The following is a 12,451-nucleotide window of genomic DNA, read 5'->3' as shown; positions in this document are numbered from 1 at the left end:
TGTGTGTGTGTGTGTATATATATATATATATATATATATATATATGTATATATACATATATATATATATATATACATATATATATATATATACATATATATATATATATATATATATATATATATATATACATATATATATAGATATATATATAGATATATATATAGATATATATATATATATATATATATATATATATATATATATATATATATATATATATATATATATATATATATATATATATATATATATATATATATACTTGTATATAGATAAGATTTTTGAAAAGTATTTCAATTTAATAGCAAAGCATTATAAATAGTAGATTTTTCAACTTGTAAAAAACACAGTTAATAAACAATTTTAAATCATCATTCTTATATAATCCAAAAAAATATAAACAATGCGAAAATGAGAGGGTATATTTAAATTATAATTGTTGTTTACACCTTGCTTGTTAAACTAAATTTTGATATGCACCATTTTGTGCACAAAGTTAAATTTTAGTTTACTACATGGTTGGTAAATAAATCCTTCTTCAAAGGTTATGGCAAACTTCATTTTCAAGAATAAAAAGCCAAAAAAAATAAAAATTAAGGATGAAAAAAAGTAGCTTAAAATTTTTCTATTATTATTACCTTATTATTTTCTTGTTTTGCATACTGATTTACAAAAAAAAAATACTAGCCATCATCAAATTTCGAAAAAAAAGTGAAAATCAACTCTAGTATATATATATATATAGAAAAAATACTTGAAGAAGTACAACCTCAAATACTAACCACATTTTTTTTTTTTTTTTTTTTTTTTTTTTTTTTTTTTTTTTTATTATTCACCTCCCCAAGGCCCGAGGGGGGCCACTACAGTCGAGGAGGCTACTCATTTTTTTGTGTTTTTATTTTTTAGTTGATATTCGTGGTGCAACCCTCTCTCAACTCTTTAACTCCGAAACACGAACCTTCCCGAGCAAGGCCGCTGCGCGGAGAAACTAAGTTGAGCGCGGTACTTCCAGGGACGTGGTGGGAGTCGAACTCCGAACCTCTCGCTTACAAAGCGAGCGCTCTTACCACTACACCAATACCGCACCATACATATCAATCAACCACCCAATTCTTAAAAACGATTCTAAAAAAGTGTCTGAAACATAGCTCCTCGGGGTCAAATCTTCAGTTTGAAGGTTTGACCTCAAAAATGGGATGTCAGCTGCCCACAAATAGAGATGTGGTTTGCTACTTTGTTTTCCTCAATCATGGACCCATGCAGAGAGAAAAAAGGATAATATTTAAAATTTTGATATATTGGATATTGAGAAGTTTTGGAAGCATCCTGGGCTATCTGAGCTGATAATTCCAAAGTAAAGCTCAATAAATTAGTTTTGCAATACAAAAATTTTCAAAAAGGCAAAAATAAGAAATACTTTGCTGCTGAGAGAGCAAAGTCTCTTAAATATCTTTTTTCAAATATTTGATATAGCACATAACAATGCCATTTATATTTTTCAACAAAACAGATGTAGGAACAAAAAAATGTAATAAAGGATGTTCAATTTGTAGAAAATTGAAGATCATGTCAAGAAATGGAGTAAGGTCTTGATAAGTCACATCACTTAAAAATTATGAGAAAGTGTTCTATAATGAAAAAGAAATGAAGGGTTCTTTGTTAGAAAAGAAAAAGCAACCGCTAAAAAAAAGATTAATTTAGATATAGCAATCCATACGAAAACTCACTTACTTCAAACCTACCCAGAAATCCTTTAAAAAGCAATACATTATCATTTCTGGGATGCTTAATCTATCAGCATTCATGGAAGCAATTCTTGAATAATTCTTAACTAAAAGCACATGAAAAGCAGGTCAAAAAGTTAGGAAATTATCAGCAGAATCAATTAAGTTCAAATTTAATGCACCAAAACATTTAACTGTATGTTGGGACGGTAAACTGGTTTCAGACTTCAAAAATGAAAACAAGGAAAGATTAGGTGTTCTGGTTTCTGGCATGTCAGACTTTGATGAAGGCAAAGTTCTTGGAATCCCAGTAGTCATAAATACAATTAGTGAGGAGCAAGCTAGAGCTACATTTGACCTTGAGAATGAGTAGGACATTTCAGGTAATGTAATGATGGCTTTTTTTTCGACACTACAGCTAGTAAATATGGTTTAAAAAATGAGATAGTGTTTGACTGGAAAAGTTGATGTTAATACTTATCAGTGAAAGACATAAAAGAAAAACGCATTTGTTGAAACCAGGAGCAACTCATCATGTTGAATGGAATCAATTTTCAATCTACGAATCAACCAAGTTGTTGAATTTCACCTCAAAGAAATTTCAATCTAAAAATAACCTAAAATTGTGTATGCATATTTCGCCAAAACAAACAAGATAGGAAGGATGTATCGTGTAATTAAAAAAATATATCAAAATCATGAGTATCAAAGGTCACCAAGAAAAGAAATACTTAAAGAGGGAATAGTTTCATACTTCAATATTTTTGATAATAATTTTATAATAAATACTTTTTTTAATATTTATTTTAAATTTTGCATTCTTTTAACAGACAACAGTTTTGTCAACTTGTATTACAAGACATCTTGTCTTGTAATTTTTAATATATTTCAATAATATCTATTTTTTGCTAAGATTGCTATTTGCTCATAAGTTTCATATTTAATTTTCATAAAGTAGGTATAAGAAAGTTCTTATGTACTTGACGATTTATTTAATAGGTATTACAATTTTTTTTTTTTAATATTTTTTCACATATTCTTCATTCTGCATATCTTTAAGAAGAATCTTTTAATAACAAAGAAACATGGTTTAAATGTTGTTTTTTACTTACCTTATATAATTTCCCTATATAATTTCATTAAATTAATGCCAATTATGTGTAAACATTGTTTACTGGCATTTAATTTTCTATTTGTAGTATCTTGAATGTTTTTTTTTCGAAATTCAGCTTTATATGATAACTAACATGCCAGTATACTGTTACTAATTATTAGTAGAAATAGTAGTAAACATTTTGTTTGCTAATACCAAGATATTAAGTAGTAAATATTTTGTTTATAGCAAGTTATAATTTTGTATATTCTAGTACTTTTGCATCAACCTTATAAAGTTCTAAGGTTTGTGTTAGTTACCTATAATTTTTAGGGCAAGCAATGGTGGAGAGAAGGAACTGATCCATGGCAAACTCTAGTTGCATGTATAGAGATAACAAATGCTTTGCGCTCTCCAGATCCATCTTCTTATGTCACTTATGCTCCTGTTCACATGGATGGCTCTTGTAATGGTCTTCAACATTATGCTTCACTTGGACAAGACAGCTACGGAGCTAGGTTTTTTTTTTAGAATATTTATTAATACATTGAAAAAGTTTCATTATTTAACCATAACTTTTAACATTAGACAGGTAAACTTGACACCTGCTGACAAGCCACAAGACGTTTATTCAGAAGTAGCACTTTTAGTTGAAAAAGCAAGACAACGTGATGCAAGCAAAGGTGATACTTTAGCAAAAGAGCTTGATGGTATGTTTTACCTGTATATTTTTTTTTTTTTTTTGTTATTATAAAGTGGTATTTGTTTGTCTGAATTTTTTTTTATAATTTTTTCCTACCCTACTGTTATTTTTAAACAAACAAATTAACAAAGCAAATAATCAATTGCATTAACAATGAAAGCAATTAGTTATTATTTTAGTGTTTGTTATTTTGTTTACTTTTTTTTAACTTTTATCATTTTAAATCATTGATCTCAAATATCTTAAAATTATGACAATGGAAAGTAATATTTTAAAATGTTAAAGCGTTTTTCAGGAAAGATCACAAGAAAAGTTGTAAAACAAACTGTTATGACCGTGGTGTATGGAGTCACTTTTGTGGGTGGGCGTTTGCAAATTGAAAAACAATTGAAAGAAATGGGTGTTAACAATGATATTATATTTAAGGCGTCTGTTTATATTGTGAAGGAAGTATTTAAAAGCCTGCAGGAGATGTTTACTTCAGCCAGGCAAATTCAAGTATGTTTTTATTGTGTGTTTTGTTTATTTCAATAAAGTTGAATGTTAATTTTATTGGTAATAACAAATTTTTCAGGACTGGCTAACTAATTCAGCTTCTCAAATTGCACTAGCTGGCCATTGTGTTGATTGGGTTACTCCTATGGGTCTTCCAGTTGTTCAGCCCTATCACAAAGAAACTACAGAAAGGTTCAGGACCAAAATACAAACTGTTTGTTCTGCTCACAAATTTGACTACACACAAATACCACACTTGACTAAACAAAAAGGCGGGTTTCCTCCCAATTTTGTTCATTCTCTAGATTCTACTCACATGATGATGACATCATTGCGTTGTGAGCAGGAAAAAATGACATTTGCATCAGTACATGATAGTTTTTGGACACATGCTTGTGACATAGATAAACTTAATGAGTTTTGTAGGCAGGAATTTGTTCATCTACATGAGTTGCCAATATTAGAAGATCTTAAAAATCACTTTGATAGAAAGTTCTCTGGTTTGCCGTAAGTATAAACACGTTATAGTTTTTAATGTTCTTCCATTACAAAGCAAAATTTTTTTTCTTTTTCTTTTTTTTATGGCACCATCAGTAGGAAAATTAAAGTTTCTAAGCTCACCATACTAACATTAAATTTAAAAAAATAGTGGTTTTGATATTTTCCTTCTCTGAGTTGTTTAAATCAAGGAACTAGTCACATTATTAGTGAATATAATTAGAATAATAATATAAAACAATAATTAGACATCACAAATATTGATGATATTTTTATTTATTTTATACAATTGTAGAAGTAAACTTTTAGAAAAATGATTTTATTACAGAGCAGCTTAAACCATGACTGAGTTTCAACTTATGACCTCTAGTATTAGAGACAAATTCTCTACCATATTAATGCTTTTCAGTAAAAGCTTTATCTTTGTCAATTTACTGGAATTTAGGCTGAACCTAATACATATTTTATATGACCGAGTTTAAGGTATAGAATTTATGCATAGAATTTAGGATAAGGGTGCTTGTTACATATTGCAGCATGTTTTGGGGGTTTCACAAGATATCTTGGGGGTTTCACAAGATGTCTCACCTTAGTTCATTTTGCAATGTCACCCCAAGGACTTTGAGTAGGGATTGGGTTTTTTAGTTACTACCAGCAACAATTATTTGCAAACCTAATATCTTTAGGGTCCTTTAGTGTTGAAACCAATAAATAGAATTTTTGCTTTATTGACATATTTGCATTTAATGACCAGCATAGCAAAGTATTAACTTCTTCATTTGAGAAGTCATTTGCAAACAACATAATCTAATTGTAATGTGTCATCGGCATTTAAGTTTAAAAGACTTCTGGGCTTTTAATTTGTCAAGTAGTGACGTCCTGGTGACTACCTTGACTACCATCAAAACAAAATAATAAAAAAACATTTTTTTGACTCCACTAGTTTAGAATAATTTAAAGAAATTGTGGCGGAGCAGCAATCAAACATTTACAAAAACTGTTTTTTTAAACATTATTGCATTAGAGCACAAAAGCGGAGCAGCAATCAAACATTTACAAAAAACATTATGATGCTAGCTTTCCTATTTGTGAACTTCAAAAAAATAATAAGTCCAAAAAAACTTGAATTCTCTTTGGCTTACTAAGGTATTTAAATATCAAATGTAAATCAAAAATAAAACAAATTACACTAGTTATAATATTTAAAAATTAAATCAACCAATCATGCTAAAGAATTATAAAAATCAGCCAATCATGCTGAAGAATTATAAAAAGTATTTGTTAAAAAAAGTTTGAATGACGTTTAAAAAAATTATTATTCAAAGCTACTAAGATTTAATATAAATTACAACTTTAATTCAAATTATAACATAATTGAAATTCATTCACAATGATAACTAAATAAGAGGAGTGGCAAAGAAGACAACTAAATGGTTTTATTAAATGCTTTTTTTATACTTTAAGTTTATTCATTGAACCATCTGAATAGTTAAATGTCCAAATAACTATAAGTTTCATAGCATTAGTTTAAGGGTCATGCACAATAGATAGTTGAGTAGAATTGAATCTTTTCTTGAGGGTAGGTATTTATCTCTGCTTTCTTCAGGTTAGGTATTAATCACTGTTTGACCACAATCATCTTTAATATCTTAGCAGCATTGTAAAGCAGTTTATGCAACAGGATTGACGACGCCAGGGGGGCATGTGCCCTCACTATTTATCTAAAGGACCTTTTTTTTATTATTTTAGAGAAAACTCTAGATATAGAGGACTTTTTTTACAATTGTGCCCCTCCACTTCAAGACCCGTGCTGTCAGTCATGTGCAATGATAATGTAAAGCAGTGAGGTAGTGTGGTATTAATTAGTTTTTGTAATCAGAATGACATGAACTTTTTTTCGAGACAGGTGGAAACTTAAATTAACTTTCTATTGTAAATTAGCAGTATGATGATAAATACTGTGTAGCGATGTATTTTTTGCTATTGATTATAGTTTCTAGTAGTATAATCCAAATATTTGTGCATAATTTTTTTATTTTTATTACCACAACATGTTGCAAATAAAAAAACACTATTAAAAAATTCATCAGTGCAATCATTGGAAAAAAGAGTATTTATTATTTCACATATATTATACTTACATGCTTTATAAAGATATTTTTTAATTATAGAAATTAAGTTATTTGAAGTTAATCAGATGACCAGGTTTTGATTTAAAAAGGTTTATGTAATATATAATTTCATTATAAGAATATTTTACAGATCTTTTATGGCAGAAGTATCTGAAAATGGCAGATAATTATAAAATTTTTGGATTTATAAAATGTGTCTTCGTGTCAAAATGTTGTTTATTTAATTAAGTTAAAAAATTAGGAGGAAAAAAAACATAAAAAGTTAAAATAAAATATTTTTAAGAGGTATTATAAGTACTGCAAACCAAAAAAGTATGGCATTAAACAAATACAATTAAATAGAATTATATAAAATGCAGGTCATTTCTTTAATATCACAATGTTTAAAAATTATGATCTTGTAAAGTTTACATTTATATTTATTATATTTCAAAAGTTACTTGGTAAAATTTCACTCAATATTATGATCAAGTAAAGTTTACAGCTTTCTCATATTAAAGTTTACAATGTATCTCAGTTTATAATATGGTCATAACTTTACATGGTCATTTTCAGAACACTAAGAAATAGTTGAATGAAAATTAAAATTTAATGATGAATATAAATTTAGTTTACATTAATCAAAAAATTTTAAAACAAGAGGGGCAACATTTTATGCTTTTTGTTATCAGGCTTAAATTTGCTGAGATTCTTGTTATGCATCCTCATCTGTTATTGATATACTTGAGTTCAGTTCATCCCAAACACCAAAACATTTTGTTTTATAAATCTTATGATATTTTAACATTTTAATCGAGTTTGCTTATATTTTGGAGAACCGTGTACTAATTTACATTAGATTACTATTTGTAATCTAATGTAATATAATTACATTAGATGACTATCTGTAATCTAATGTAATTATATAAAATTATAATGTAATTATACATTGTATAAATATATTTTCTGTAAAATTTTTACTTTTTTTAATTGTGATTTATTATTTAGTCTTCGTAAAGCAGTTCATGGTTCATCTGTTGCTAGCTTTAACCCACTTCCAAAACCAGGTATATTTTTATTTATTTGTATATACATATGTGTAAGGCTAATGAAAATAATAAAAATGTCTGCTTAAGTACCTGTTGAACAAACAACCAGGTTCCCGTTAAAAAAACAATATTTTTTTAAATGTTGTTTTTATAAACAGTCAATAAAAAATTTTCATTCAATGATGTTATTTATTTAGAGCTGTTCTTTCTCATTTTAGTTTTCAGTGTCTAGGTTACTTAAGTCCTAATTAAGATTCAGAAATACTAGCATGTCCACGGTTTTAGGTGCCGAAGATGCATGTTGTCTATAGGCTATACAAGATACTCAAATAACTTTCCGAACATTATGTTAAATGTTTTCAGAAATTCTGGTCATAAAAAAATCATGGAAACGTAGCTATGGAAACGTAGCTATGGAAACGTTTAACAAGATCTTATAGATCTTTTTTCACATACCAAGTTAATATTGGTAAATTATAATATTGTTAAATAATACTACAATTAATGATTTTAAACTTGAATAATGAATAAGTTATAAGTCTTACATATGTGTGTATATATATCTGTGTTACACATGTGTGTGTTGCATATTTGTGTGTATCATTGCTGACTAAAGGTTACATGATTGATTAACTAAAGGTTACGGATTGAGATAACCCAAGGTACATTTATTGATTGATAGGTTATGGTCTGGCTGAAAGTAAGGAAGGAATGGTACAGGTTTAATACAGCAGAAGACCTATTACTATTATTGATTTCATTTTTATCTTTTTTTCAAAAATTAAGACCTTGAAATCTTGAAGCACTAATTCCTTCATAGGCTATATGTTTATAAATACATATATTTGACTTGATTGGTCAAAGCATTCAGTATCAACAAATTTTATAATTTTTTTCACTGTTTTTCACATTCAGTTGGCTTAAATGCAACAGACATAATTTGTTATACATAAGTATACACATACATAGTGCTGGTTTGATTTTCAGATAAGATATCTTTTTGTTTCTTTGTTTTTACATTTAATACCGTCATGGTTGTCCATTTTTTTAGAGTCTTCAAGAATTTTATAACAATTTTTTTTTATGACAAAGAATAAGCATAGAACAATTAAATTAAGAGTGGATCATAAGTAGGCACCTTGCTTCAAAATAATCTCATTTATATCTGTTTACAGTTTTTCCAGTTGCCATTGCATATGATCATGTGAATGTGACCTTAAGTTTGTCTCCATGGCTTCTTGAACCTCTTCCTTTTTCTGAACATCCAAATCCTTGCAATAAAATTCAAATGAAGAGAAAGCATGTCTGTCCAACAAGTTAAAGTCGGGTCTATATGGAGGTTGAATGACACGAGTGTCTTTTTTCTCAGCAAGAAAGTTTCTGACTGCAGCAGACGCATATGGCCTGGCATTATCGTGATGAAAGAGCATTGTGTTCCATGTTACTCTTTTCAAGCCTTTTTTGACAAAATTAGAATGCTTATTTGATAAGAAAAGCATGTACACTTCTGAAATGACCGATTGTCCATTTGGAAGTACCTCAACATAGGCCTTGCCATCAAATGAGATAGCGCAAATCGCCATACTTTTTGCATCAAATTGTGAACTTCTGATATGTTTCGGAGTTCAAACAGTATACAAATACTACCAAAAGTATTCTACATCACATATAAGTGATTATAGTCAGTTTTCAGATGAATTGAGGTCAGGTAGACCCAGTACCTCAACAACTATAGACAACATTGAGATCATTCAACAACTGCTTGATGAAGACAAATTTTTAACAATAGAGCAAATTTGTGATGTCGTAAACATTTCTTTTGGTTCAGTTTATTCAATAATCACCAAAAAATTGATGAAAAGATCAATTTGTTCACAATGGATCCCATATGGCCTCACCCCAGCAAATCAACTAAATCGGGTTGAACTTGCACATAAATTTCTGACCATCCTACGAGATGAATTGAATATTGAACAACGTCTAATTGTTGTGTATGAGAAGTGGATTTACCACAGATCGATCGGGTGCAAACACAGTAATTGGGCTTGGATTTCAAAGAGTGAACTGACAATTAAAAAATGTTTTGAGTATGAAAGAACAGTTCCAGTAAAAGAATGCAACTTAGCTAAAGAGAACTTTATCATTAGAGGTTGCAGCCTAAATATGATAACAGTATTTTATGGGATAAATGAGACAAATAGAAATATGGGATGAGGTAGAGAATAGAATTACGAGTAATGCAAGCAGGGATTAGGGGAGAGTTTAATCATGATTAAAAATGATGAATTCAACAACATCACAAGAATGTTTAAGACAACTACTACATAGAAAACAAATCGATCTTTTGTTGTTTTTAGATGTTTATGATATTTGATACCATTTTTTTTTGGTCAGCAACTTTATGTCATAATTAAAGATGTGAATTATTATGAGATTATCTTTTTTGTGTTAATTAAATGCAAGCTGAGTTTAATTTACATTCTTGGTTTCCAAAAATTATCAGATAACAAAAATTAATTTACTATGGAGCAAATAAAACTAAATGATGAAACATTAATAAAGTTGTTAGATAGAACAAGACGTTTTTTTTTAGACGTTTTGACACAAACATATTTTTTTGTGCAATATATTTTTATAGATCACATATATCTACTTATAAAGCTGACATAATTTTGTTTTGTTTTTGGACTAAAAATGAAGTCCTAGAATCTTTAACTTTATTGTTACTAGTTCTACAAAAATTCTGTAAATAATGAAGCAATTTTTTTTTGATAAAGAAAAGTTTTGAATTTTTTTTTTTTTTGGGCCGGTATCCAGCATAACCACACTTAAAAACAAATATATTTTTGCACTTTTTAATTTTTTTTTTTTAAACCAACGGCATTAAATAAACCAAAAAGAGCAAATTAAATTCCATAGCTTAACTGTAATTCCTTCTTGAACTTAAAAGTTGTAAAAAAAAGTTAAATCTTTGTAGAAAAGTATTAGTACAATTATAAACATACTCATTGAGTTAGCTTTACTTGGTGTTGAAAAGTTTTTTTAGAAAACAATTATATTTTGAGTTTATAAATGTATGTATTAGGGTGTCCCAAGTTTACCCTTTTTTTTTATTTTTATGTGCACGCTGTTTTTCCCCATTCTCTTGTGTACCCTGATTGCTAATATATATTTAAAAAAAACATTTTTGGACCACAGTTTCACCAATATGTAAAGTTCCATTTTTTGTTAAAAACAAAATCAAAAAAAATGTATTTCAGGAATAACAAATTTTATATTTTTTAACTGGGACTTGGAAAGATCTTTTTAGGCTTTTTTCTATTGTCCCTGGCCACAAGCAATAAATTTTGTTGCAAACGTTTATTAAAAAAAACGTTTAGCAAAAATTTATTCCTTAAACACATAAAAATTAAAACTTTAAATGAAATTAGGACTAAAAATATCAAAATCAGAAAATGAACATTCAAAAAGCTATTTAAAATTAATATTAAAAAATATTTTATTATATATGTAGAAAAGTTATTGTCCACTTTTGTATTAACCATCTGAGATTATATATATATATATATAATCTCAGATCCATCTGAGATTATATATATATAATCTCAGATAGTTCGATTCGCTCTGAGCTCAATTGGGTCAAGATTAAATTATGACACACGTGAATAGGTCAAATAAAGATTTTAGTTAAGATTACAGATAATGTAAATATGCATAGAGTAGACATTGAACCACAAATCTATTGCTATATATATATATAAATATATATATATATATATATATATATACATACATACATACATACATACATACATACATACATACATACATACATACATACATACATACATACACATATATCTGTACCTCAGAAGTCAAAGGTCGGTTGTCGCATTTTAGAAATTGTTCAGAAGAGAGGAAATAGTAAAATAATTAGTATTTATTGGCTTATTCTTGATGGTTAAATTTATATAATTTTTTCGTGTTTTATTTAATTTGTCTTAAGGCACATAAAATATCATTTTGAAAAAAAAATTAATAATATTGTGGTTTTTAATGTTTTTAGCGGACATCCGACCTTATAGTATTAGAAAATAAAAATAAGTTTTGGAAATCCAACTTCTTAATTCAGAATTGGGACTTTTTAAATAATTAATAAAACAAAAACAAAAATAAGAAATTATTTATTATTATTTTGCACTTAAGTAAAGGGCATGAACAAAAAATTTAAATATTTAAATACAAAAAAGATAATATTACTACTTGAAGAATTTCGACTTAGCATCACTAATTACTTTTATTCAATGCTTGCATCATTGTTATTGTTTGTAGTAGAAATACTTTTGTAAAATGAATGCATCGTACTAGGAACCCATTGTAAGGCTGTCATGAGATCTCTGTATTTTGGTACAGCAATAGGTTTGGGTGTTGTTCAAATTGGAGGAACATTGTTGACCATTATCAATGATTTTCTCGTATTACGGCGCAAATCAACGGATTTCCCCATTAAAATCGGTCTTGAAAAAAACAATACCGGGATGGAATTTTCTGAATTGCAATCAAACACAAAATGATATACTGAAATTTTCTCCATTACTTGTCTTTTTTCTGTTGACAAGGAAATCTTTGTTCTCAAGTAAGGAGGAAAAATTTTTGAAGTCGTTTATCTCCAAGTCAAACGCTACAAATGGCTTTGTCGGGTTACAGTTTCTCACAAATTGAACCCAGTCATATGGAGATATTATGCTGAAAATCTTAAATTCTTTCTTTTTTTT

The 12,451-nt window shown here is 28.0% G+C and overlaps 1 protein-coding gene across 1 annotated transcript in view; it reads left to right on the top strand.

The window, feature by feature from the left end:
- Positions 1 to 12,451, top strand: part of LOC100201150 (DNA-directed RNA polymerase, mitochondrial) — a 75,682-nt gene that overhangs the window by 59,414 nt on the left and 3,817 nt on the right. Inside the window, exons 12-16 of the mRNA XM_065790927.1 lie at positions 3,154 to 3,338; positions 3,409 to 3,530; positions 3,819 to 4,021; positions 4,098 to 4,525; positions 7,636 to 7,694. Of these exons, the coding sequence (XP_065646999.1) occupies positions 3,154 to 3,338; positions 3,409 to 3,530; positions 3,819 to 4,021; positions 4,098 to 4,525; positions 7,636 to 7,694 (997 nt within the window). The remainder of the gene's footprint in view (positions 1 to 3,153; positions 3,339 to 3,408; positions 3,531 to 3,818; positions 4,022 to 4,097; positions 4,526 to 7,635; positions 7,695 to 12,451) is intronic.

This window comes from Hydra vulgaris, chromosome 02 (genome assembly GCF_038396675.1).
Source record: "Hydra vulgaris chromosome 02, alternate assembly HydraT2T_AEP".
In the NCBI taxonomy this organism is placed as follows: domain Eukaryota; kingdom Metazoa; phylum Cnidaria; class Hydrozoa; order Anthoathecata; family Hydridae; genus Hydra; species Hydra vulgaris.
This window is presented reverse-complemented; position numbering and strand designations above follow the sequence as displayed.